Source organism: Hirundo rustica, chromosome 2 (genome assembly GCF_015227805.2).
Source record: "Hirundo rustica isolate bHirRus1 chromosome 2, bHirRus1.pri.v3, whole genome shotgun sequence".
NCBI classification, from domain to species: Eukaryota; Metazoa; Chordata; class Aves; order Passeriformes; family Hirundinidae; genus Hirundo; species Hirundo rustica.
In genome coordinates, this window is record NC_053451.1 from 54,453,687 (window position 1) to 54,480,712 (window position 27,026).

The following is a 27,026-nucleotide window of genomic DNA, read 5'->3' on the forward strand; positions in this document are numbered from 1 at the left end:
ACTAGTGATAACAAATAATAAAAAAATAAACCCACGTGAATAAACAAACCCGAAAAACCTGACTTGGAGCTTGTGTTCTGGTGCTTATTAAAACAGGGTTTCTGTATATGGTAACTAAGCAGGGCTGTCCTGCAAAACTAAAATCACATTTTTGTTTATGCAGCTCCACCTTTGTGCCATTTCCCAGCACTGTCAGGAAAGGCAGCTGTTCTTGACAGACAACTCCTTTGCAAAGCCACAAACACAAGCTGAAAACAAGTGTTGTGTATGTCCCCTTTCTGGCTCTTTTGGGCCTCCCATGGAGACGTTGATGACACTTTTCCATGTGTCTTATTTATGCCTTTTCTTTCTGTTGCTCCAGAATTCCCACAATGTATTCAGCAGTACTTTCCTGATGCCGGCAGCACAGTAAGCAGCAACTCGGCAGGAAAATTCTCTTTTTACCCTGGACCAACCACTGTGTTTTCCTTGCCTCATATTCCAGAGCAGAATTTCTTCAGTGTCACTGATTCCCTCTCAGAGCAACCCGTCCACACTTGATCCCTGGGTTACTGAAACTGATTTTTCTTACAATTTCTTCTTTGAATTTAGCTTTTTCTTAAATTGACCACCCTCAAAATGAGACTGATCCCTCTGGCGGGCCTGACCTTACTGCTTTATGTTTCAGATTCATTCAGCTCCCCACTCCCTGCAACCCCCAGCTGCCTTCTGACCCACTGTCAGGGGAAAAAAAAAAAAAAAAATTGAGAAAGGAGGAAGCCATTTCCTGGTAAAAACTTTGTGTTAACATAAGATTTCTCTTGGGAAGGCCCGTTTCCAATCTTCCCTTTCCTGAATCCTCGCTACTTCAGCTGCACGTGTTGAAACGGAACAGTAAAGGGACAAGACTGCGCCAATGCTAATGTCTAGCAGGGGTTTACAGGCTGCCTAAATACTTTTGAATGAAGAGAAGTCGCAGAGTGACGGTGTCAGAAGACCCTTAGCCCTGTCTGGGATCGCTCCGGACTCGGGCCTCGCTGGCACCAGCCTGCAGCAGAATCAGCCGGGATCCGGCCGCCGCCGGGATCCGCTCCCCCGCCCCAGGGCAGGAACCGGGGCTGAGCCGCCCCTCTTTGCCCTCGGCTCCCCGCGGGGAGGATGCGGGGGCAGGCGGGTGCCATCAGCTCGGGAAGGGCACTGAGCTGCTGGAGTGGCTCCAGAGAAGGGAAAGGGAGCTGGGGAAGCGTTTGGAGCGAAGCCTTATGTAGACCGTCAGATGGAGTTTAGGGTTGCGGGTTGTTCATCCTGGAGAAAAGGGGGCTCGGGGGAACCACATCGCTCCCTGAGGATAGAGCCAGGTGGGGGTCGGCCTCTCCTCCCAGGTAATTCAGTGGCAGGACATCAGGACAAAGCCTTAAGCTGTGCCAGGGAATTTCTCCACAGAGAGTTGACTGGGCATTGGAATGGGCTGCCCAGGGAGGTGAAGAATCACCGTCCCTGGAGGTGCGTAAGGAAGGGCTGGACGCGGCCCTCGGTGCCGCGGTCTGGGCGACACGGCGGCGTTGGGCCAGGCGGTTGGACTGCGGAGGACGCCGGGGCCATCGCCGTGCCCCGGTCCCCGTCACGCCGCGCTCCGCCCCGCCCCGGGCTCGCGGGGGGGAATAGCGGACAAGGGGACGTGTCACGCGCCCGGCGCTCCCGCGGCGCCCAATAGGGAGCGAGGAGCCGCCCACGTGACGGGGCGCGCGCGAACGGTCAAGAGCGAGGGGGGCTCCCCCCCGCCGCTCCCGCGGCTCTCCGGCGAGTCACGTGATGCGGCGCCACTCGGCCCCCCCCGCTCCCCTCCCTCCCTGGTCACGTGCGCGGGCGCCGGCGGCGCGCGCGGCCCCGACGGCCGTGAGGGGCGGCGCGAGCGGCGGCTCCGGGCGGGAGGCGCGGGGGCCGCGCCGGGCGGAGCGGCCGCGGGGAGCCCGCCGGGAGCCCGCCGGGACCTGCGGCGGGCACCGGGTGAGCAGCGCCCGCCCCGTCCCGTCCCGTCCCGCGCCGCCGGGGCGCTGCGGACAGCGGGCGGGCACCGCGCCTCCCGGGGGCTGCGAGGGTGGCGGTGCCCGTGCGGAGCGGGAGAGCGAGGAGAGGAGAGGAGAGAGGGAGGGAGAGGGTCCTCGTCGCCGCGGCACGGCTGGGGTGGGGACCCTCGCCCGCGCTCTGTCTCGCCGCTAGCCAATTTCCCCCGCAGTCCTCTGGAAGGCTCCTACTGCATGTCCTTAACAATGTGTGTTCTTACTAGGTTTTTTTATTATTTTATTTTCCTGGTTCGTGGCGTTTCGGTTTATCCTTCCCTTTTGTCGCCGGCTTCCTGAAGCCTGGCTGAGGAGCCCGGCTGGTCGGGAGTTAAAAAAAAAAGGGGGAAGCAGGAAAAACTCAACGCTTTTTGTTTTTTTTTCGTCCCCGGCTTTCTATGAACATTTACAACGCTTGTTCGGATTTTTAAGGCGCTTCTTCTAAGACGAAGGGGGTTTTGTTTTGTTTTGTTTTTAAAGGAACTTGCGGTGTTCCAATTTAGAAAGCTCTTGTAAATTAACAGGAAAGGAATATTTGCCTATATTTTAAGGAACTTACAGGGCTCTGATTTAGAAAGTTCAAGTGACCTGTTTATGTTGTCCTCTACTGACGGAAGGTAAAATGGGCTTTAATCGTTCCGACAAGGGGTGAGATGAAAAGGGTACAAAGCATCATAAATGGAAATATGTTTGGAGCACAGTTTTTCAGGAAAAACCTTAAAAGCTGTTTAGAAGATACATTCATTCTTTAGTGCCTTAATATGAATGTTTCCCCTTGAATGCTTATCTCTCTGTGCATCCGATTGAAAGACGGGCATTGCTTTAGAAGATGTCTTGTCCTCAGTGAATGGATTTGATAAGTTGCACTAATGGCTCTGCGTAGGGGGGGAAAAAAAAAAAAAGAAAGAAAATAAGGCAAAGTGTGGTTGTAATTACAGTTTTGTAATTGGAGGTTTGTTGTGGTGGGTGGATGACTATCATCCTCATAAGGGTGGTTTCCTGTGGCTAAACCAGTCAAGTTCAGTAGCATTCACGTGCATGATGGTGCTTTTTGCTTGCTTATTTCAGCTGCTTGCTCAAAGCGAACAGGAGGTCTGGTTGACAGCCCTTGGATCAGCAGTTCTTTCCTCCCCTGTATCGCTCGTTAAAGGCATCTGAAAATAAATCATGTAGAGTTTTGGAACACAGGTGTTTTGCCGTAGAAATTTTGCTCCCTTTAAGGTACCAGGAAAGTAAGTTAAGGCACATGTTTTCAGGGAGTGCAAGTCTCTTCACTGGCAGGGAGAATGCCTCAGTAATGTCACTTGGTTCTTACATCTACTTAATATCAATAGTATTGTTAATATAATAACAGTAATACTCTATTGTTTCCATATTCCTTCTCAGTGCTGAAATATGAAATCAAAAAAGCAAGTGAAGAACGGTGTGATGTGAAGGATTTAATTCTTCCTTGGTTAAGGTGTACTTCAAATTAAAAAGGGATTAAGTGTGCTGTATTGTTCTAAAGCCAGATATCCTGGCTCTTGTGTTCTCACTGCTGCTCATAATTCCCAAAGACAATTAGGAGAACCGAAGGCCTGAGCCTGCAGTTTTTCTGTACAGGAGCAAGGCTGCCCAGCTGGAATAAACTGCAACGTTGGAGCCTGAGAAAAGAGTGAAACAAACAAACAGGCAATTGTGTTCCAACAGCCTTTGCAAATAAGGGGATCATCTTTGAGGAGTTAACTATAGTTGTTTTGTTGCAAGGACAATTGGTACTGTTTTCCCGGTAGGATGTTGTGTTAGGCTATTGTTCTATCCAGCTTGGATTTATTTAGCTGAACTATAAACTCTGTAGAACGGTATCTAAAATCATTTTAACAAAGCATTTTGTAAACGCTGCCCTTTTTTTTTTTTTTTTTTTTTTTTTTTTTTTTTTTAAGGCAGGGATTCATGTTTTTCTTTCATGTGCCACTGTGAATTGGCTTGCAGGCTTTTTATTTAGTAAGCAACTTACTGAGCAGATGAATGTGTAGGCAGCAGGTTAGCACAGAATTTTTGAGGGTCCTATGGCTTCAAAATTGTGTGGCTTTTTAAAATTGTGAGCAGATGTAGATGTTTTCCTCCTAATGTTGGTGCCTACCCCGAGGTCAATTTCTTTTTCATCACAATATGTGGCCAGTTCAGTTTCCTTTCTTCTGCAAGTCGCCTTTTCTTGCTTATTTTTAGCCTAAGTGAAATTCAAGGAGTGAGCTCTGTTTCTGTTCGGATATTGAAGTTGTGGGATCATTTTGGAGATGTCCAAGCCGTGAGAAGAGGTGTTGTTGATGTAAACTCCTTCTGCTGAACTGATTTTGCAGCAGAAATGAAGCTTTGTGTTGGATGATTGTTTGTCTCTGCATCATGCAGGAGAAATTAACAGTTCAGAGATGACATGCAGTGTTCCTAAAAGCAACTAGAGCAACCGGTTTGAGCTCTGGGGTTTTATAAGGTTTTTAATTGCAATTAACTTAAGGGGTGTGTGTTAATAAATGACAGATACTCCTCAGAGCCACTGCTGCCTTGATGCCCACAGAATCGGAGCAATAGCTTGAGAGCTGATATATTGAGAGAGCTATTAGCATGCAGTATAAAATACCTTGACTGCTTGGGGCTCCATCTGGTACATTTGCTCTTACACACTCTCAGCTGAGGTGCAGCCCTTGCACGGTGTGTGATGTAGCAGGGTTCTGTCAGGAAAAGTAAATAACCTTAGGTCTGGGACTGACACCCTGCGGGAAGGGTGAGTGAAGGACGCTAGGTTTCTCTGTGCTGCTGCTTGCAGTGCCGTGTCTGGAGTCTCCTGGATCATCAGCCTTTCATGGCAAGGATTTGCCCAGAAAAAGCCCTGCACGCACCTGTCCCTCCCCAGATTCAGGCAAAGGTTGTGCAGAGATGAAGTGTGAGTGTGGCTGGTGTGAGGGGTCAGTCATGGTATCACAGAGCATCTGCTCTTTTGGCAAGTGTGCAGTGTGTCTTACAGGATACTAGAATAAATTTGGGTTCAGTTTCGATAATGCTGAGTTACTCTGCTGACACCTCCATTTACAGTCCTACATTTAAAAATAGATTCCTCAAATACTTTTTTCCTCACTGTAAAATTTTTTCCCCTTCCCCTGACAGCCGGAACTTTTATTGGAAAACTAGCAAATTGGCTGGGGTTGTTAAGGAATCTGTCTTTAGAGAGAAAAAGGGTGGTGCTTCTACCTAGGTGGAGCATTTGTTTTCTGTGGAAAATGAAGAATAAGTAGTTAAATCAGCCTTCTATGCACAATTGCAGTTAAGAAACAGTAGTCAGTGTATAAGGCCCAGAGTTTTAACGTTTGCCTGTGATTTCTCTTTCTTAGACAAAAGGATGAAGGAAAAGAGCTGCTGTTGCTGCCATAGAAATATTGAAAGCCAATGATGATAGATACTCCAGCAAATCAGCAGAATCAAAAGAGCGTAGTTAATATTTCAGGAGAAAGGAAAAGTGTGTCTTTGAGGAGAAACAGTGTACGTATTACATCAAAGGCAAGAGAGGATTTTTTGTTTGGTTGGTTTAAGGGGTTTTTTTGGGAAACTTCATTGGTTGCTAAACCTGGATAGACTTTAGGATTGAGATTTGTTAAAGAAACAAACTTGCCAGTGGCAGATGAGCTGTCCTTAAGAACCCTTTGAGGAAAAACCCTGAAATAACTGTAGAATTGTAGTAACATTTGAAGTAGCTGAAGACATGCATAGTTGTTTTGGATGAAGCAATGTTAACACCTGTTAACTGTTGTAAGGATCCTCACCTGTGGATGGAGTAAATTGCTCATATCTCCAAATTGGGAAGTCTCCCGTGCTTGAAAGCTTTTATCTGTCGGTATTAGTTTGTCTGACAAGATGTCAGGTTGAGGTGTGGGAAGTGGAAATGCGTGAAAACGTTTTGTCAAAGAGCAGTGATTGACTGAGTCATACAGAGCATAAAAGAAGTCAAATGGATTAGAGACCTAGTACACAGATGAGGAAGGGAGAGAAAAGGCAACACATATTACGCTTGTTACTTACAGAGAAGAATAGGTTCTCTGGGTGCTGTAAAACTCTGTTTTCATGCTGTCAGTTTTCTAGGATATTCTCCAGCAAATAACATGTTGTCTTCGTGTCTTAACTTCACAGCTTGTGTTGAAAATTACTTCAGTGAAGAAAATAGTTTTCTTGATATCCGGGTTGACACGTTTGTGCTTTGGCAGTTGTGTAGTATATGAGGCAAGTTAAATAGGTGAAGTCAGAAGGGACACTTCCCTGGTCTGCTCAAAAGAACAAGTAATTGCTGCCTTGTTTTAATTGATTGGTAGTGTCATACGTTAAAAGATTTGCCAAGGTGAGGAAACAGATCTTGGCAGCTAACTAGCCTGTGCTCATAACTGGACTAGAAATTAAGAAGGCTTAAATGCATCCAAACCTGTTTAGCTGTAAAGAATGTGCTATGCCTTGGCATCAGGTAGACTTAATTTTTTTTTTAGAAAAAGCTGTTCTACAAATAAATCTAATAAGAATTTGCTGTCTGGAGATTTCAGGTGTTTTCAAGACCGGTTTCAAATGTGAAATGCAGAGTTAAGTCAGGCTCTTAGTAAGAGAGGTGCCTGTCGAGCAGAGCTGGGTTTGTTGGATCAAGGTTATGAAATCTGATAAGGAAGAAACCCTGCTTGGGTTTTGTTTGTGTTAGGGTTGGTTTGTGGTTGGGTGGTTTTTTTTGTTTGTTTTTTTTTTTTCTTTTTTTTTGGGGGGGGGGACATAATTACATAATTCCACAGTGACCTCAGTGTTTCTTGAATTTCATTTTTTTATTGTTATTAATGCTACTTTTTTTAAACTCCTATCTTCCAAGAAACATCTTCACTGAATAACAGTTGACTGCTGTTGTTAAATGGCTTTCTGAAGCCAAGTCTTGGTTGTCAGCACAGTTTTGAGAACCAAGCATCAGAGGAAGAGCAGAGAGGCTGTCTTGTGTTCTCTCTGTTATCCATATCTGGTACCCAGGCATCATCAAGACACAGCCTGACTTGAAAGCAACACAGCAAAGAATAGGGGAATTGGGTTGCACTGAAGCAGACAAATGAAAAGGAAAGAACTAAGTGTTGATAAGAGGATGACATCTGGGTAGAGACTAATTCTTACCCGTGGAATGATTCCCTGCATTTTTGGTTTTTACTGCTTTATGAAGATTTGTCTTGTCACTGACATTCTGTGCAATTCTTCACTTAAGGCTCTCCACATTTCACACAACTTGCTGATAGCCCTGGGCACAGATCATAGATTGTGAGGGGCAGAGTCCCTTCAGGGCGTGAGCGATGTGATGTGCAGGCTTGAACGACTCAATGAGCTCTGGATATTTGTGCTGTCAGCTTTTCTTGTGTAATCAAAACCTGTTATGGTTAAAAAGTATTTGTGAGAGCAGGAAAGCATGAGCTTGTGCAATTAGGCAGGGAAACATATCAGAGAACTGCAATTAAGTAAACTTGCCATAATCTGTTACTTAGAAACAAGGTGGATCACATTAACAGCTGGAAACATGACAGGATATAGTGATGTTTGCCAATGAACACAAATTTGTACAACCTATCCCTCTCCCCAGTTTCCTCAGAACAATTTCAGGAGCTCAAGAGCAAAGCTGACAGCACAAACATCCAGAGCTCATTGAGTCGTTCAAGCCTGCACATCACATCGCTCACGCCCTGAAGGGACTCTGCCCCTCACAATCTATGATCTGTGCCCAGGGCTATCAGCAAGTTGTGTAAAACGTGGAGAGCCTTGAGTGAAGAATTGCACAGAATGTCAGTGACAAGACAAATCTTCATAAAGCAGTAAAAACCAAAAATGCAGGGAATCATACCCATGGGTAAGAATTACAGCCTCTACCCAGATGTCATCCTCTCATCAACACTTAGTTCTTTCCTTTTCATCCTTTCCAGTTCTTTCTGCTCAGCCTTATTTTTATTTGCATGTTTCACATATGTATCAACTGCTTGCTGGCATGGCATTTGTAACTTGTAAGGCTACAAAGAAAAAAAAATCTCAAATGAAAATTTTTATAAATTGGACTTGCAGTTGAAATCACCTTTGAAAACTCCCTCAGAATTTCACTCTGCCACCAATGGGTTTAATAAGTTTGCTTGTGAAAGGGCAGATGTTCAGCTGTATTGGATATTGTTTACTTAAATACCCTGTTAAGAAAAGAATCTGGTTTTCCTGTGACTAGCTTTTTGTTCACCTAAATATGTGGAAATACAATTCCATATTTCACATGGAATAGAATATTTACTTTCAGAGCTACATGTCTTTTTTTTTTTTTACCACGTAAAGGAATTTACATTGTTGTCTGTTCATGAAAATACAAATACTCTTTTTAATAAGCTTTTTGGTGGTGTTTTTTTTGTTGTTACAGCAATGTCCTCTTGCTTGTAGAAGCGTCATGACACACAGCAGCATCATGGTGGATGTAGGCAAGTGGCCAATATTTACCTTACTGTCCCCCCAAGAAATTGCTTCCATTCGGAAAGCATGTGTGTTCGGAACGTCGGCCAACGAAGCCATTTACATCACGCACAATGACGAGGTGAGCCTGGCATCCAGCTGGGAGGCTTTTCCACATTTAGCTGTTCTCAGAATCTCTGCAGATTGATAGCTTCTCAAAAGCATTATGTGGAATTTGGGTTGTCTAAAACCTAGTGGATAGAACTTTGTTTTTTTTTAAGTTTTGTGTTAGGACATTATAAATAGACTGTTTAGAATAAATTCACATTGCAAAGGCCAGGATGGATTACATGCACTTTTGAAGACAGGCAGAACTTAAAAGAAGGTGTGGCAGCTTCTAAGTTAAGTGCAGACAGGTATGAAGCTAGAAAAGGAGGTTATGGCTTGCTAAGTAAAAAACACCGTGGAAGATTATCTGTAGATTTTAATGATTCAGAAACACATTATGAGTTAGCATAGTGCTACTGAAAGAAAACAAGCCAGGTGCTCTGGGATGTATTAATGGGAAGGTTTCTCATAAGACTGGGTAAAGAAGGATTTTTTTTTTTCCCCTAAGTCCTATCAGTAGTGCCTGTAGGATGAGCCTCCCACAGTATAGCTCTTTACATGCTTATGCTTTATTTGCTATTTGCAAACTGCTTTTAAAAGAAGGTGGTGTTTTCCACTTTTCACAGTTTCAGACTTTTTATGGTGCAATTCCTGAAAATAAAAAACATAACTTCCAGGACTGTACGAATCTGAATGATTCAGACTCCTCAGTTAACATCCAAAGTGCCCTTATGTTGACTCTTGAGATTGTTAATTTCCATGCAGGAAGTCTCTGGCCCCTGGAGGTCCAAGGTGAAACTCTGTCCCCAGTTAATGAAGACCTGACTATTACACATCTGTGCATACCTGAGGATAAAGCATTTGAAGTGAGTGTTCTTTTGTTTTTCAGGTATTTGTTTTTGGACTGAATTGCAGTAATTGTTTGGGAACTGGAGATAATCAGAGCACAATAGTACCAAAGAAATTAGAAGCCTTATGTGGAAAGAAGATCTCCAGTCTCAGTTATGGAAGTGGACCCCATGTTGTTCTTTGTACTGAAGGTAGAAAATTAACGTTCAGTATAGAAACATAAGTTAGAGATTTTAAGTTCCACTTGCATTTAACAGGAATGGATTATGGTGTAATTGAATTAACTTGTTAACTGGCTAATGTACGCTAAGAGGTTCTCGTGGGTCTTAAGTGGAAGTAAATGGATTTTGTAGTCAGTAAAGTTTCCATTTTCATTATGCTGAGGTTGTAGCATTTTACTCTGTCACTTAAGATGTACTTTGTCTTACCTGTGCACTTCCGCGTATTTCCACAATCTAGAGAATATGCTGTGATATGTGAATATAAAACAAACTGTATAATTTTCTAGCATACAGATGATCCCTGTAATAGTTACACTTTTTGTCAACATCCTTTCAATTTCATGTTGGTAATTTCTGATTTCTTAAAATTCTGTCTTAACCTCCCTGGAATTTTTAGTGGTTTTCATCACAAATATTTTTGCAGATGGTGAGGTGTATGCTTGGGGACATAATGGTTACAGCCAACTTGGAAATGGCACAACCAATCAGGGCATTACTCCTGTTCAAGTTTGCACAAATCTGTTAATAAAGAAAGTGGTGGAAGTAGCTTGTGGCTCTCATCATTCCATGGCGCTCTCATTGGATGGGGATGTAAGTTGAAACCTGTTCAAATCTCTTAATCTCCTTGTTGAAGTGAATAATGGAGGTGACCTTGCAGTTTGAACTTCTCTGTTTCTACAGTGTAATTACAAACATAACCTTTTCTCCTGCTGCCTCAAACTAGGATGTCCTTTTCTTCAGAGTAGACTTGAAGGCAACTAAAAAAAACCCACCCAAACCCCAAATTACTAAGGCCCCCTGCTAAAAAAGAAAGCAACTGCATAATAGAGGGAAATACAATTTAGTAAACTTTTGTGTCTCTCCTGGGGCTGAGGCTAGCAAGATGTGTCGCTTCAAGGTAAAATGGTTTATGAGGTGCAAAATATAATTTGTCTGGTTGCAGTTCTGTTAGTTAGGGTTGTATTTACTGGGTTAGAATTCAGTCTTTTTCTTGTAGAAATGTCTTTCATTTCCACACTGGTACTGCAAGAGAATGCTGCTCTGCACACCTCTGAATACCTTGGTGTGTAGCTGATGAAAGAGCACTTGGTTTGTATCCAAGTCTGCTTCATGCTGTTTGTTTACGTGGCTTCAGGCTATGTGTCATGGGAAACACATACAATTAGTTTCCAGTTATGCAGATTTGACCAATGTCTGCACACTGGAAAATCTGGTTTCAGCTGTGCACTAACAAAAGAAAAGCTCTAATTTTAAAACCTTTTAACAATGAAAAGGGAAATGACAGTTCTTCTCATCCTGGTAATCTGAGAATGTCTGTGTTGTGGTCCCGTATGGAACAATAGTGCAACAGTAAGCCCAAGTATCTTAAGGGTAGGAAAGAGAGATTGGATTAAGTGGTCTGTGTTTTATCTGAAAGAGGAGCCTACGCTTAGGAAAGATTTTGTGCTGTCATGTTTGACTTGGTTAAACTATAAAACTTGGTGAGCATTCAGGAAGGAGAGGGCATTCACGCATTACTTACACTAGAGTAAGTATTCTGGCTGGCTCTAGAGGTGCCAGCTGCTGTGTGGTAGCTGCCTGTGAAGGCCATGCTGTCTCTTGTCATAAATGTGACATGCTTGAAATCTCCGTGGAGGCAGGGAAATGTCTTTGTGTTGACCATGGGGTTGGTATCTGCAGCTGGCTCACCAATGTGGCTTGTACTTTAAATCCACCGCTGGTGTACCTTGCAGTAACTTGGTCTGTTTGTACTCTGAGCTTTTACCAGAACTGAGAGCACTGCAAGCAAAATGTGTTAAGCAGCTTTACAGAAAGAGTTGGCTGCCAGCCCCCATGTGTCCTGATGTGCCTGAAGCCTCAGGGAGACGTTTTTATGGAAATACATGCCATAATTGGTTGCTATGGTTCAGTGCAGATTTAATGCAGTGCAAATTAAAAAAAGAAGTATTTTAATGATAGAATTAAAGGACTGCAGACATTCATGCTTCTCTGGCATGTCCTTTGGCATTTTGATCTACCTTCTGAGATTCTCTGCCTAAATATTTGCTGTTATTGAAATTAAAGTATTTTATAAAGCATCTTCAAATATTCAGTAGGAGTCAAAGATCCAGCAGTTAGAAGTAACAAAAAGCAAAGGACAGATTCTTTTGTTCTTATTATTCATTGTGAATGAGTTGTGTTGATGGGATGTCTTCTGTTCTTGTCTTGGGTGGGTTTTTTTGGTGCTGATGAAGGTGTTAGTTTTTAATGACTTCTAATGACCCTCGGTTTAGTGCTGCAATAAAAAGGCAGCTTCTGGCACCAAAGGATGTGTAGGCTTCTCACCAGGGTTCCTGTCAGTTGTGCTTGTACTGCCTAGCATGTCTGTGGAAGGTGTTTCCAAGAGGGCAAACTTTTGAACTGGGTGAAGCACCAGGGAATGAACCCTCAGAAAGTTTTATGCCAAGTTGTGGGCATGTATGCACATAATAAAAATTGGAGGCAATGAAAACAGAGTTATACATTTTTTTTAAATAGCAAACTACTTCCCTGTCTTCCTAACTTTCACATAGAAAGAACTCATGTTTTTACTTGTATTAGTACTAGTTTACCACCAGAAACTTTAAACTGACAGAAATTGTGGGGTTTTTTTGTTAATGCTGTTGTGAGAGAGTTTAGCTACTGTGAAACGTGGACTGACAAACCCTTGTTCTTTCACAGCTCTTGAAAGATGTAGAAGAGGTATGATGAGTGTCCAGCAGTAACCTGGTTTAGAGTTCTGTGAAGAAAACAGCATAGCTCTAAACTGAGGAGTTAAAGCATGTCTGGGAAACAAAAGACACTTTAGCTTGCATTCCTTTTTCCAACATCATGAAATTATAAAGACAATCACTATGCTCTTTTTCTTACAGTCTGGCTTGTATTTAATATGGAAATAAGTTCATTTTCTTTTCTCTTTTAGTCAGATGCTCTCATTCTGTTGCAATAAGTTGGAAAAAGTGCTATATTCCCATTTGAAAAATGGGTCCTAATGCTGTTTGTAACTTTCATCTGTTGAAAATGAACTTTAAGCATTTTAGCTAGTTAAGTAGGATAGTTTACCCAATGTGGTGCTAACTACAGGAAGATTATCTATTGCTGTCATTACTATTATTAAGCTTTAAACTGTGTGGTTTTGTTTGTTTGTTTTTATGGACAGCTGTATGCTTGGGGCTACAATAACTGTGGTCAAGTTGGATCTGGATCTACGGCCAACCAGCCAACTCCTCGCAGAGTTTCCAACTGCTTGCAGGGTAAAATTGTAGTTGGCATAGCTTGCGGCCAGACCTCCTCCATGGCTGTGGTAAACAATGGTGAGGTAAGTGCTGCTGCTGCATTCCCTTGTTCTCTGTTACCTGAATCTACCAAGCTGGTGTCTGAATGTGGAGACGTGCTGACAAGGAGTGCTCAGGTTACGGCTGCATTGTCAGTTATCCTGACAGCTTCTGTAAGACCAGGTGCAGAAAAGCACTACAAGGAACTGGAGGTGCAGTCTTTCAATATTCCTTCTTATGGCAAAGACTGTACTGGAAAACAATTCTTACTGAGTCTGCAACTGCAAGGATTTGAACAGTTGTATTAGCCATGTCTGTCTTCATGTTGCAATGGATTATTTATTATTTCTAAATTATGTTAAATTCTTTTAATTCATTAAATTAAAATTCTTTAAAGCATGCACAACTAAACAGTTAATTTTTCTGTAAGGATACATTGTCTGATCCTTTTTTTTAAACACATTGCTTAATTACGAGCAACAAACCCAAAACATTCCTTTGAACATTGCCTTCCTATTGTGCAGCTGTTCATTTGACGTAAGTTTATGGTGCTCTCTTGCTTTTAGGTATGACCTGTAACCTCAATTTTACTTCATTTCACCAGTCAGAGGGTAGTGTCTCCTTGTGAATGGAAGGACTGTAAAGTTCCTGGGGCTGAGATGGGCTTTCATTGTACTTACATATGTCATGGTGCATCCACTGTAACAAAACTAATAGAAGAATTAGGGATAAACTGGGGACTTCCATTTAAACTGATCAGGTCATCAGAATTACTAATTTGATGTTCTCCTCAAAAAAAAGGAAAGCAATAAGGAGAAAGGACGTCGTGAAAGTCAAAGTGTTGATGCTGTGGGAGAGATTTTGGTGTAGTGTAAGTTTGTTGCAAAATTCCTAGTACTTCAAAGACATGGTTTTTTAGCTTCTTTGAAAGGTAAATGCAGTGTGGAGAAGTTGAGTGCAGTAAGTCATGGCAGTTTATTGAATGTCTTTCAGCCTTCTCTGTATTGCTCTTCAACTAGCACACAGGGTTTTAGTAATAAATACTTTTCTTGGTACTAAGTCTTAAATGCTCCGTACTCCGAGCGAAGGGTGGCCTGATTTTGTTTTCCTTGTGCACTCAGGTTTACGGCTGGGGCTACAATGGCAATGGTCAGCTCGGCCTGGGCAACAACGGGAACCAGCTGACGCCGTGCAGAGTGGCAGCGCTGCACAGCGTCTGCGTGCTCCAGGTATGCCAGCGTGGAGCTGCATTCCTGCTGCTAGCTTCTGCTGGAACCATCTCTTTGGAATATTACACCTGCTTCTAGATTGCGCTAGTTCCAATGCTGAATGTTTTTAGCTACAATGAATTATATTTTGCTGATATAACTTGCAGCTTACTAGCTGTGAAATACTTGCTTTGGTAAATGCTTGGAGAGATTTAAAGTTAGCTACTGTAACTTCTAGTAAATTATCGTGTGGATACAAATTGCATTTTTGTTACAAAGTCGAATGATATGTGCTAGTCAAAGACAAGAAATGAAGATGAATCAGATGTTAAAATTTGTTCTAAGTTTTCTAATTCTAGTATTCTAATTAGTCCTTTAGAAGCAAGAGGAGAGGAAAGATGAGATACGGGGGTGGGTTTGATTGTTTGGTGATTTGGTTTGTTTGGATTTTGGTTGGGTTTTTTTTTCTAGCTGGAGAATCAAACTAAAATTTGGGATTTTCTGGGTTTTTGGGAATGTTCTGTAGAGTTGAATGTGATAAGTTGGGTTGAAGGGTTGTTGGCTGTTGAGTTGCATCTCTCCTCATTATGGAGTACTCATACTGTACAGTATTCAGAATAATCCATCTCTGAAATACTTTGAGTACTGCAAGATGTGATGAAGAAGTTCGGTGTTCCTCATTTGAAAAGAAAGCAGGTAGCATCTAGGGAGACTTGTCTAGTGTGCAGTAAATTACTTGGGAGCAGCCAATTAAATTAATGAAGCTGAGACTCTCAGTACCTACAGCTAACGTATCTTGTGTTAGCTGCAAGTGCTGGAAGTACCACATTGTGGTGCTGAGTGAAGAATTCCTGAGATGCTTACCGTGAGCTGGGCGAAGGTAATGTGCGCGATATTTTGTTTCTCTTGTGTTTGGTTCAGGAGTAACGCTTTATACATTTACTTACAGATTGCCTGTGGCTATGCACACACTCTAGCACTAACAGATGAGGGCTTGCTCTATGCCTGGGGAGCTAACACTTACGGGCAGCTGGGGACTGGCAATAAAAGTAACCAGCTCAGCCCCGTGCAGATCATGATGGAAAAAGAAAGGTAATATTGCTGAAGCTGTTTCTGGATTGATAAAGTCTGAGCACGTTTTATGCAGTCTCTAGCACCGGAAGCATGCATGTGTAGGGCTTGGTGGATTGTTTTTCTGTTGCTGATGTTAAAAATGTGGGAAAGGGTAGTAACTTACTGTTTAGAATAAGCAGTGAGTGCTTCTTGCTGCCTGTAATGTATATTGAACACAAACACACTTTGCATTTACCTGATACTGAAAGATAATGAATGAAAAAGTGTTTTGCTATTCTTTATATGGTTCCTTTGCTTAAAACTGAAGCTATTAAATCAATAATCCAAGCCACGAATTGAGGCCTACATTAGGTAAAAAAAAAGAAAAAGTGGGGAGAAGGGAAACACTACCTTTGCAAGAAGTGACATGTGACAATTTTTGAAAGGCTGAAAATGGTCCACCATGAAAACAGAAGTCAATTTGCAAGGTTGCTTGAGCAAAGGACAGTTAGTATCCGTTTTTATTACTCATACCAGGTAGTAGTTTGTAGTTTTTTGGTTTCCTGAAATAATAAAAGAATGGAATTTACCCTTATCAGTCCTCTTTCATCACCCTTTCACCAGCCTCATATTTGGGGATAGCTCTTTTGCTGCTTGCCTACAAATGTGGACCTCGGTCCCATCCTCGGTCCCTTGTGTCTACCTACAGGTTAATGTACCTTGTCTTGGGCCATAGATCTCTTAATTTGCAATCTCCTCTTAACTAGGAAACACTTCTGCTTGGTTTTTCCCCTCCGTCTGAGAAGTCATTCCTATTTTTTGTTGTTTCTCCCACTTAGCATTAAATGAAAAGCTTCACAGTACTGAAGAATGTTTAAGAGTTTAAAAAATGGGGGATGGGGAAAGAACAAAGGAACTATCACAATTAAAACCACTGAAGTGGGGCTGTTTTGTCTGTGAAGGGATTGACACTAGCAAGGGAAAATTAATTATTTTTTAAAAAGCAGGGAAGAGAAATGTGTACATTTGCAGATAGATCAATTTTGTTTTGTTAGTGATTTATTTCATGAGTGAACTAAGGGGAATTATTGCATTTAGAACAGTATATGAACTCAAGCATGGAGTTATAATAAAACTGGCATTTGTTCAATGGATGAAGGAGGGGGAAAAGACCGTAGAACTTCTGCTCGGGATCTAAGAGAGAGATAAGTCACTTAAACTTACTCATCTTGCTTGACTTGGCTCCCTTGGAAACAGTGCTAAAAGTGGGTGAGCTGTCATTTCCCATGAAGCACATTACTGCTGTTCCTAATCTTTTAGTTTATGTAATCCTTTTGTCATTTATATTTAATGCTGGCAGCAATTACTTAGGAGGTCTCATTTGGTGCTGTCTTTAAAAAATGGCACATGCAGCTTTTAAGGAATGTTTAGACTTAAAATTTGTCTTAGCTTGGAGGAGCAGCTGTGAAGGTCAGCTCCCTGAACTTTGGTCTTAAATGCATGTTTAACATGTTACCCTGCACATGTACTGTAGATATGTGTACATGTACCATACGTGTGTTATAGTACATGTTCTGCTGTACTGCTGATGTGTAGTGCAGTCTGTAAAAAGAAGAATCTGTTCTGCTAAGAAAAGGTTTGGCGAAGGAAGTAGTTTAGCTTGATAGCTGTGATAAGAAGTAAGTTCTCCCTAAAATAAACACCCTATGTTGTGTGTTGTAGAGAGCTTCATAAGTTGATTATGGTGTAAAATAACCAAGAAGTTTTCTATCTGCCAGAAATTATTCATACATATGCTGAAAGTGATGTAGATTCTTTGAGTTTTGTCTGGAAATATTTTTTGCACTTAACATATGAACACTGTGCTAAAACTTTTTTTTCTAAAATCTAACTCTTCGTGGATATTATTCTGTAAAGGAGCACACATTTTTGTGCATAAATTCTTAGATTGCTTGGAAAGATATTTGTCCTGGTTAATGTGTTCCTGGCACAAAAGCATGAAATCCTCTGTGTTTTTACCACAGAGAAAAAAACCAGGAAAGCATAGCTTTTATTTTGAACATGGGAACCTCCCTGTTTTGCTTATCACATGCACAAAAACTATGGCAATGTCTTTGTGGTGTTTTAATTTGAATTGTATTTCTTAGTTCTTGTAATGTTTCAGATAAGAATCTAGGGGTTGCCTGAGCAATGGGAGAACAGGATAGATAATTGAGCATCAGCAGCTTTAGTACTTTAAAAAACTGTGAGATGGGTGAAAGGACTGTGTAGACTTTATTTAAAAACAGCCATAGCTCTTGAAGGATTCATTCCCCTCAAATGATGCACTGTATTTCATGTTGAATTTCAGTGTTGAGGAAAGTAAGCTTAACAGCAAAATAAGAAGTCTGAAGTACAGGCAGTGGGTCAGATCTCTGTCAACCTATAAAAATCAAATTAAAAGGAGGTAGAAGAAATTTCTTCTTGAGGATAAGTTTGATGTGTGTCGGTTTTAAGGGGGAAAAACAAAATTTGTTTTTTCTTCATCTCTTTTTCCATGGCTATGAAAAAAATAGGAGGAAAGTCACTTGATAAGAATGACACGGTTAAAGCAACATCTGATTACAATAAAATCTACAAGCAATCTGAAAATGTCATTGTGGGATTTTTTAAACACCTGTTGAAACAGTATCACATTTCTGCGGGACAAAAACCCAAGTACGAGGATGTCGCCGCATGGTTTGATTGGCTGTTGGTCTGGTGAAGCCCCTGGGCTCCGTAGCTGCGAGCGCCTTACCACGTTTCTTGTGCCCGCAGGGTTGTGGAGATCGCCGCGTGCCACTCGGCGCACACGTCGGCGGCCAAGACGCAGAGTGGCCAGGTGTACATGTGGGGCCAGTGCCGGGGGCAGTCCGTCACCTTCCCCCACCTCACCCACTTTGCCTGCACCGACGACGTGTTCGCCTGCTTCGCCACCCCTGCTGTCATGTGGCGCCTGCTCTCCGTAGGTGAGCTCCAGTTCCTGCCGTCCCTGTGTCCATTGGTGATTAGTACGGCGTGCTGCTTCCCCGGCACGCTCCTGTTTCAAGGAGGGACGCTCCGCAGCTAGTTGTTGTTTCCTTCTGAAGGAAAGAGTCTATTTCAGCAGCTGGGGATCCAGGGTAGGGTTAACAAGATTGCTTGCCAGGGTACGTCCAAAGCAAACCCTGTTTTGCCATAGCACGATGAATATTGTGTATTTCTTACGTTTGTGGTGTTTGAACTCCAGCGCAGGTTCAGGAAGGAATCCTGAGTCATTTAACAAAACTTTGGGGTTTTTTTGCTCTTAAAACTATTCCTGCTTAAAAGACTGCTCCTGAGGCTCGTTTATTTGGTATCTAACAACTTCAGATTTTAAGTCTTTACCTTTCCCCTCCTTAGTATTTGCCCTTCTAGGAGTGAATGTCTCTCCTGTGTTTTCTTGTTTTGAAAGTAACAGAATTCCAAGTTTTCATTTCATGAGATGATTTGTCTCAAGTCTATTTAGTTTGACTTTTCTCAAAGACGGGAAGACTTGTAAATGATAGTCCCTCTGGAACAAGTCTCTTGTATAATTGCCTTTTCTGTTGAAACTCTCTTCTTATGCTGCCTTGGATTACTCTGTGGAATGCAGTCTCTGTGTCCAGCAAATAAGCTCAAACCTTTTTTCTTGATTTTTCTTTGATCCACGTGCTGCTAATTCTTATTTGACCCCAAATAGGATATAAAGGGCTTAATTTACTTCCTGGAAAACATGAAGGTGTTTTTATGTTCAAAAAAAAAAAGAATGTTTCATCTTACATCTGCTGCCTCAGTTCCCAAGATTTCTTAGGACAGCTGATCTATTTTCATATTGACAACAGACCCTTATTTTGTTAGTCCCTGTATGGAATTGTTTTTGGGTAGCGATGGAGATTACCCTAAGTAACCCCTCTCCAGTAAAGTCTGAGAGACTTTACTGTTGCATTTGGCTTGTCCTAACCCAGCTTCTCTGTATTGACTTCTCATTTAGCACGTTACCACATTTGCAGAGGTCCAGGTAACAGCACCTTACCTGTTGGGGAGAACTCAGTAGAGTTACTATAGAGAGAGATTAACTTTGAGCAGTCTGCTCCTGAGTAAATCTAAGTCTGCTTTTATCCCATTTGTCACTTTCTCCATTCTCTAATCCTCTGCAATATGTGCTGGTCTTGCTTTCTCTTGCCTCCATCACTTGTGGAGGTCTCATGGCTGTCCAGTCTGCCTTTTGCTAATAGTGAGAGCTGTTTAAATGACATCTCTCCCTGGTTTCAAGTTCCTGGTTTTTATGAGATATTCCCAGACTGAGTATAGCCAGGTGACTGACCTCTATTACCTGCGCTTTGATTCCTCTTAGCCTCTGGGTATTCTTCCCCATGTATTCTGCCAATCTTACTGAATATTTAAATCAAAAGAATTAATTCTGTGGGCATTTTTAAATCTCCATTTTCCATATGCATATTTTCCTTTCCCACTTGTTTTAATCACATAGGAGTCAACCATTCTTTTTTCTTACTGTTTGTTTGGATTTCTCAGTGTTGTTTTGTTTTCGTAAAGAGAGCTCACTCTGTGTGAAGGTTATTGTTCTACTTACAGTTATGATGTCTCTGCCAAAAAATGGATCAGCCAGTCAGAATTGGCTGTGGTGAAGTACAAATCTGCAGCCTTTTTGCAGGACTGAAAGTATTTGGAGTGAAAGTTGATCTGCATAGCTTATGCTAAGCTCATGACCTAGCAAAAAAAAAAAAAAATCGCATGGGCTAATGGAGAGGGATTGGAGCATGGTTTAGTTAGGCCAGAGGAGATGCAGTTTTCTGTGGGTAATTCATGTAAGTCAGAGGAGTGCAAGGTCTTCTGTGGCACAGGCATGACTTGCCAGTTCTGAGTAGTTTGTTCCAGCAGTATTTCTTTTTAAATACAAAATAATTTAGTGTCCTGAATGGTGAGGAGTGTGTGGATTGTATATGGATGAACACTATACAGTACTGTGGGACACAGGAGACAGATTGCGTCCCATTTAGTAGAAATCCATTTGCTTTTCTTTTCCACATGCTTTGAAACACACTCTTAAGAAGCATTAAAATAATGGGTTAAATTAGGTTTTCTAAAACTTGCTTTACCAAAACGCTTAGAGACCTTGTGCTATGACTCCTGTATGATTTCTCGAGACACAGAGTGGGACCTCTGTGGGACCAGTGCCATAGGCCTCAGTAGAGAGAACTGTGATATCTCTGCTTTAATCCACTTCCTAAATTGCTGAGGGTCTGTGTCCTTGGTTGTACTTTCAGCAGCACTGCTGCTGGACTGTGACTCATAAACTGAGTAATTGGTGCCAGTGATAGTTCATGTTAATGAGCCCTGGCAAAGACCTCATCAGCCTGCAGGCTGTATCCAATCTGCCAGCTCAGAAAGGTGACCATGTGGTGACCTGTTTTCTTTGTAGGCCCAGCCCACACCGTTTCAGTGTGGTGGAGTGCTGGCTACCGCAGCCTGTAGCAGTTGTGGAGCAGCCCTTCCCAACAGGAAACGCTATTGGATTGATTAATCCTTCCCATTTTGCTGCTTAAGCCAATGGATCCCTGGCATGGATCTGTTTTCTTTGATACTCTTAGTCGAGTTGCTAGCTTTAGTTAGTGGTGTGTGTGTGTCCCATTTAAGATGCTTTTAACATCTTGTTTTGTTTGTTTGTTTTGGAATTGTTTCTGTAGAGCATGAAGACTTTTTAACGGTAGCAGAGTCTCTGAAGAAAGAGTTTGACAGCCCAGAAACCTCAGACCTGAAGTTCCGTGTGGACGGAAAGTACATCCATGTCCACAAAGCTGTTCTGAAAATCAGGTAGTGGTCGTGTTTCAAAGCTCTTATTTGTACAGAACAAATTCTCAGGATATCATCAAAGGGGCAAAAAAAAGTAAGAGGGAGGAGGGACCCCTAAACCTGTTGTAGGTGGCATTCATATATCCATAATAGCTTTAAACGAAGTAATTGTAAAAGGGGTGGCCCACATTCATTTTTTACTGAGCCTGTTTTTCCTGGGATAATTAATTCTGTTAAGTTGGTCTGATTGCAATGAATACACAGCTGTTTCTGTAGCATGAGCAAAATAAGAGTTTTGTTTAAATGCATAACGAAGTCTACAGTGTTAGGAACCAAAATGTGGACCGCTGGCCTTGATGGGGTGTGGTAAAGCATTAGTGAGTATTGCAGAGTTTCAGGGGGATTGTAATGTAACGTTCGTGTGTGCATGTGTATAATAATGTTCCAGATGATGTCTCTGTCTCCTAGGTGTGAGCACTTCAGAACCATGTTCCAGTCATACTGGAATGAGGATATGAAGGAGGTGATAGAGATAGACCAGTTTTCCTACCCTGTGTATCGTGCCTTTCTCGAGTACTTGTACACGGACAGCGTTGACCTCCCGCCTGAAGATGCAATAGGTGGGTACTGCTGATGGGCCAATTGTGTCAGAAAGCAGCATCCAATAAAACTGGGGGAGGGCATGCAGGATAAATAACTAAATACAGGTTTCTAGTCTAGCCTTTGATGCATTTTACTGGTGGTAAATTAAGCTGTCTTTAAAATACTGTTGTAGCAAACTTAACTACAGCAAAAATGGTGTGTATTTAGAAATAAACTGTGAGCAGTTTGGTCAAGGCTGGGAGAGAAACTATTTCTCTGGGTGAAAATAGTTGCATATCTTACTAAATTGAGTCTGTTACTATTGGGCACGCTATCAAAGAATCTCAATAGATCTAAAAGGGAGGAAACTTGGACAGCAGAGCAATTACAGCATGCTGTAATTCAAACCCATATCTTGAGAATAGTTTTTTGCTCATGTTGTGGTGCCTGCCACTAGGGATGCAAGTCGGTAGGACAGCTTTCATATTTACAGAGATTAATAGGAGTGCAGAATGAGGTAATAAAAAGCTTTTCTTTGCCCATAACTTGCATTTTGAGTAGTAACCTACTTGGAAAAAGCACATTACAGAGATACAGACCTTTGCAGGAGCAGAAACTGATGTTGAAAGAGCAGAGATTGTTTTACAACTGACTGATACAATGGTGTTTTAATTGCAGGGCTTTTGGATTTGGCTACTTCATACTGTGAAAACAGACTGAAAAAACTGTGTCAGCACATTATCAAGAGAGGAATTACTGTGGAAAATGCATTTTCATTGCTCTCTGCTGCTGTCAGATATGATGCAGAGGTAAACTTCTAAAGTTCAATCTCTTAAATGGGTGGCTGCTTCCTGACTTAAACTATGGGGAAAAGCAGCTGGTTACATTTTTATATAAGATCTCTTTTACTTTCATTTAATAGTATTTGCCATTTTCAGAATTTGAGAATGTTGGACTTGCATCTCATGGAAAAACAGTTTTTGTATCTCTCTTTTTTTTTGTTTTGTTTTTTTTTTGTTTTTCCCCCTAAACCAGTACTGGGAAGATGAACCAGTACACAGATATTTCTGAGGATGGAAGCACTAACTCTGAAAGGACGGGATGGTTTAAATAGAAAGAAGTAGTAGTAACATAGTGAAAAGCAGGCTTTTAAGCCTTAAGCTACTTATTTGAAGGGCTGTGTGTTGTGTGTGATGACATGGTGGTAGGTTGGGGATTGAGTGCATTTGGGGTTTTGTGGGGTTTTGGGTTTTTTTTTTTGGTTGTTGGAATGTTTTTGTTTGGTTTTTTTTGGTTGGTGGAGTGGTTTGTTGTTGTTATTGTTGTTTGTTTTTTGTTGTTGTTTGTTTTGTTAGGTACAAATACACTTCCATTTTTTAGAGTATGCTAATGAAGTGTCAGGATAAGAAATGCTTCAGGGGCCTTATAAACTTTGAAGACAGCAAAGTGTGTGTGAAAAGAGGAGTGAAACCTCCTCACTGTGGGATGTCTGACTTCACTACTAGATCCCTAATATGCTGCTTTAGGAACTAACTGGGAAGTATTCCTGGGCTTGCTTTGGCTGTTTGTTCAATAGTATCTGTTCATTGTGTTGGCAACTTTGCAATTGGTTGGTTTTGAACTTACTATTTATGCTTATAAAGCAGTTTTTTGGTACTCAGTTAATCAACCTGTTGCTTTTCCTTGTGCTTAACTTCCAGCAGCTGCCATGCAGGTTGCCCTAACTTATTTCAGAGCCTTGAAGTGTGTTGCTTTTTTGATTGATCTTACCCAAAGTCTCTGTTAGTGTCTGTAGTGGCTTCTGATCTACTGTGAATAGCGGTGTCTTTGATAGAAGTTCATCAAAAATAGGAAGATTCTCGTATTTTAGCCTCCAGAGATGGTTTGCAGGATGGGCCTTTGGTGTGTGATTGATTCTGCTTGTAAGGGCTGTAAGAAGTAGTTAGTCTGCCTCACTGTAGCTCCCTAGCGAAGTGAAGGTAGAACCATAGGCTTCAATGCTGCTTCCAGGAGAGAATGGGTGATGCTGAGGGGTTGGGCTTTAACAAAAAGTTGGGTTTATGTGCTGCAGTGCTGGCAGGGGGCTTGGAATTCCTTGGCTGATGTAGTTCCTTCAGGGGGGTGTGTGCCTGGAAGACAACACTTAAAAGAAACTGCTTCACTAATTTAAAATACCTCCATGACATGAAACTTCTGCAGTTTCTTTTGGTGACTGACTGAAGTGAGTAAAATTTAGGTCAGGGCTAGCTTCTCATTGTAGCTTTTAAAATAATCCTTAGCTGTACCTTGTGCCTTTATTCACCTAAGTCTATATTAAATACAGTTTGATGGGAGCTCATCTGTCTGCAAATGAAACTCAGCCTTTCTTTTTTATGCAGAACTTTAGTTTTTTCGGAGTTACTAATACCACAATAATTCTGTTTATTGTATGCTTCTGTTACATTGACTTGGAATATGAATTTTTTAATAAAGCAGTGCAAAATATTGTAACGTGTATGATGTAATTTTCTTTAAAATAGTTAATTCTGTTATTGAAAAAAACCAAAACCAACCGTCAGTATTCAGTTTTAATAAGCTTGTCTTTTTTTGTTGCACAGATACCACACAAGTCAAGATCTGCAGCTTCAGAATGCTTGGTTTTAGGCCAGGATATATTTTTATATTATTGTTGTGTCAAGAACTGTCGCTGGCACACACAGTTGCTCTAGCTTCAGTATTGACCTTAAGAGAAAACATGAATATTATTCAATCTTTCGTATCTCATGGGGCTTAGAGAGCTCTAAGTTTGTTATGCCTTCCTGCAGGGGCCTGTCTGCTGAGCAGCCAAGGAAGGGTGTGTTCTCACATGCAGAGTCCTACAAACATCTAATAAAGAAATGAGAACAGTGTGGGGAGTTGCCCTTTTGTCAGGGCTTGCGGCATCCTCCTTAGAGCAACTTAGATCTGCGCCACAGAGTAGATTTCCTCCTGAAAGGAGGAATTGGAAATAATCTGAGTGGGAGGTGTTCTGTGGGGAACCTTACACTGGCAAGGACTGTGCCTTGTGTTCTTTAAGGCATCCTCTCTGTCTGACATCACCTGGGTGCAATGATGGTTGTGAGGCTTTTCTAATTGTTACATGGGAGGCACTTCCAACTAAACTCAAACATCCAGAGCTCACTTTATGAGAGAATGGCTGTGCTGCACTGTGTGCCTGCATTTGAATCACAGTGGGGAGACCTGTGAAGTACTTTGTAGCATGCATCTATTTCTAATGCACAGAACAACCTCCTGCCTAATCTTTGCTGTACAAACTATCCAGTCAGGATGCACTGGGCCTGGGGACATGGAACTTCAAGGCTCTAGCTATGCCCTTCAATAAGCAGGAAGGAAGTCAAGCAACCTTACAAATAGATTTGTTTATATTGTGAACCAAATGAGCTGAATTTTCTTTATCCACACTCTTGGTTATACATCATTGCGCCACGATCTCATATTGGAGTTTCAAAGTTGTCAGAGAACGCAGATGAAACTCTTCAAGTGTGAGAACTTAAAGTATATATTGCTCAGAACAGCTGGTTTTTGTGACTGCTGCTATATAGCAAAAAACAAATTTTGGTTACCTCCCCTTGTAACTGCATTTACACAGTGACATTCATGGGTGGAATAATTATCTTCTGTTGCATTTACATAGTGACTGTTGGGGGGAAACACTGAGAGCCACTGGGTGTGTTTGTCTAATTCACTGCAAACATAAAACATAAACAGGCATTTCTGCCTCCAGGAGATTTTCTGTGGTTGAAAGCAAAGATGATAACATTTTCTCTTTTTTTTTTTTTTTTTTCCTTCCTCTTTAGGACTTAGAGGAATTCTGCTTTAAGTTTTGTGTCAATCATTTGACGGAGGTGACACAAACTACAGCGTTTTGGCAAATGGATGGTCCCCTGCTGAAGGAATTCATTGCAAAAGCCAGTAAATGTGGAGCCTTTAAGAACTGAAAAAATGAGGCCGTAAGTCAAGGTGTTTGTAGGGTTCTTTTTCCAGCCACAATGTAACTCTGTGGGTCCAGGCAAGTCGTTCCTTGGTCTCTTCTATCACAGGACCTGAAAGGCCCCAGTGAAAACAAATGTTTTCAGTGCTCAAGAGTGAACTGTTGTAAAAATGTCAAGCAAAACACTCACTTGCATTTAGCAAACGTGGATGGCGGAACCAGCTCAAGATTTCAGGCAGAGGAGAAATGCTGCAGTGTGCAAAGGATTCCGGCTGGTGTTCCGGACTTGCCTTTCCAGCCTAGGAAATCTCCCATTCTAGCACCGCCTGCTCGTATTTCCAATTTACTGTTTGGGGTTGGAAAATAGCCTGACCTGAGCCACTGAATGATGTCACTTAAATCATTAACTCCCTGGGATTATAGAGAAGCAAATGGCATGGTTTTATCTTCCTGCATTTGCATGATCGTGAATGAATTGGCCACTTGCTGTGTGTCATTAACCAAGCGTATCCAGTGCTTCAAGTGTGCAAAAATAATGTATCCTCAAAGCCTAAGCAAGTGACTTTGAAGAAAAGTTACTAGGAAAACTAATTTGAAGTAAATCTCTATATTTGGGTATATTTTAATATAAGTCATAACGTGTACTTTGTGTAATCTGTTCAAGCAATATTTATAATGTTTAATGGAAATAATTCCACTCTTCAGTGACTTCAGATTATGTTGGTTCCCTTGGAGGGGAAAGGGAAAATCTGGGTGGGGTTTTGCTTTTAATTATTGTCTAAATTTAAACTACATGTAATAAAATTCACTTTTTTTGTACCTCTTCACTAGCAAACTTGGGATTTTGAAGAGCATTGCGAGCTTTTTGTGTTACATACAGCATCTAAATTGCTTAATTTAAAAAACCTCATCAAAACAACAAAGGATAATCCAAACAAACAACAAATAAAGCCAAAACCCAACTCACCCCATACAATGAATCTTGCTGCTTTCACCGTGCCTGACAAAATACCTGTGATCTTGATTTCAGAAATGACCAAATTTCTTTGTAGGCACTAATTTCAGACCTTGGTGATTCACTCTGTGGATCTGTTTTTTTATACTAAGTCATCCTTAAGTGGCTGTAACCCTTCAGAAGGTATGTATGAACATCCTTATCATTCTTATTGTGTTGTTTAATAACAGAGCGCTTTGTTAACGCATTTTTTGTTTAGGTGTGAGTGGCACTCAAGTCCTTGGCTTGGGCAGTAAACCGGTGATGTTTCTAGGCCCAGAAGGGCAGCAGACTTGAACTGTGTAAGCAATTAAAATTGCTGTTATTTTGTTGAGTCAGGCACACCTTTATAATTCAAGAGCTTGTTTTGAATGCTGTTACTCTGTGCTCATCAATCCCCATCTGCCTACAGAACAAGCTCAAG

The 27,026-nt window shown here is 41.7% G+C and overlaps 1 protein-coding gene across 4 annotated transcripts; it reads left to right on the forward strand.

Moving 5' to 3' along the window:
• The first annotated feature begins 1,925 nt into the window (after positions 1–1,925).
• RCBTB1 (RCC1 and BTB domain containing protein 1) lies at positions 1,926–26,584 on the forward strand. 4 transcript variants are annotated; one of them, XM_058419384.1, is made up of 13 exons: positions 2,094–2,251; positions 5,405–5,570; positions 8,467–8,637; positions 9,493–9,643; positions 10,098–10,264; positions 12,852–13,010; positions 14,088–14,195; positions 15,124–15,266; positions 18,024–18,214; positions 20,951–21,077; positions 21,525–21,676; positions 22,317–22,447; positions 25,475–26,584. In XM_058419384.1, the coding sequence occupies exons 2-13, from the start codon at positions 5,460–5,462 to the stop codon at positions 25,613–25,615; spliced, it is 1,752 nt and encodes a 583-aa protein (XP_058275367.1). In that variant the 5' UTR covers positions 2,094–2,251; positions 5,405–5,459; the 3' UTR covers positions 25,616–26,584. The 4 variants fall into 4 exon arrangements, with proteins under 4 accessions (XP_039911841.1, XP_039911842.1, XP_058275367.1 ...); XM_040055906.2 differs by having other exon boundaries at positions 5,405–5,552; XM_040055907.2 differs by lacking the exons at positions 2,094–2,251; positions 5,405–5,570 and adding an exon at positions 1,926–1,986.
• The last annotated feature ends 442 nt before the right edge of the window (positions 26,585–27,026 follow it).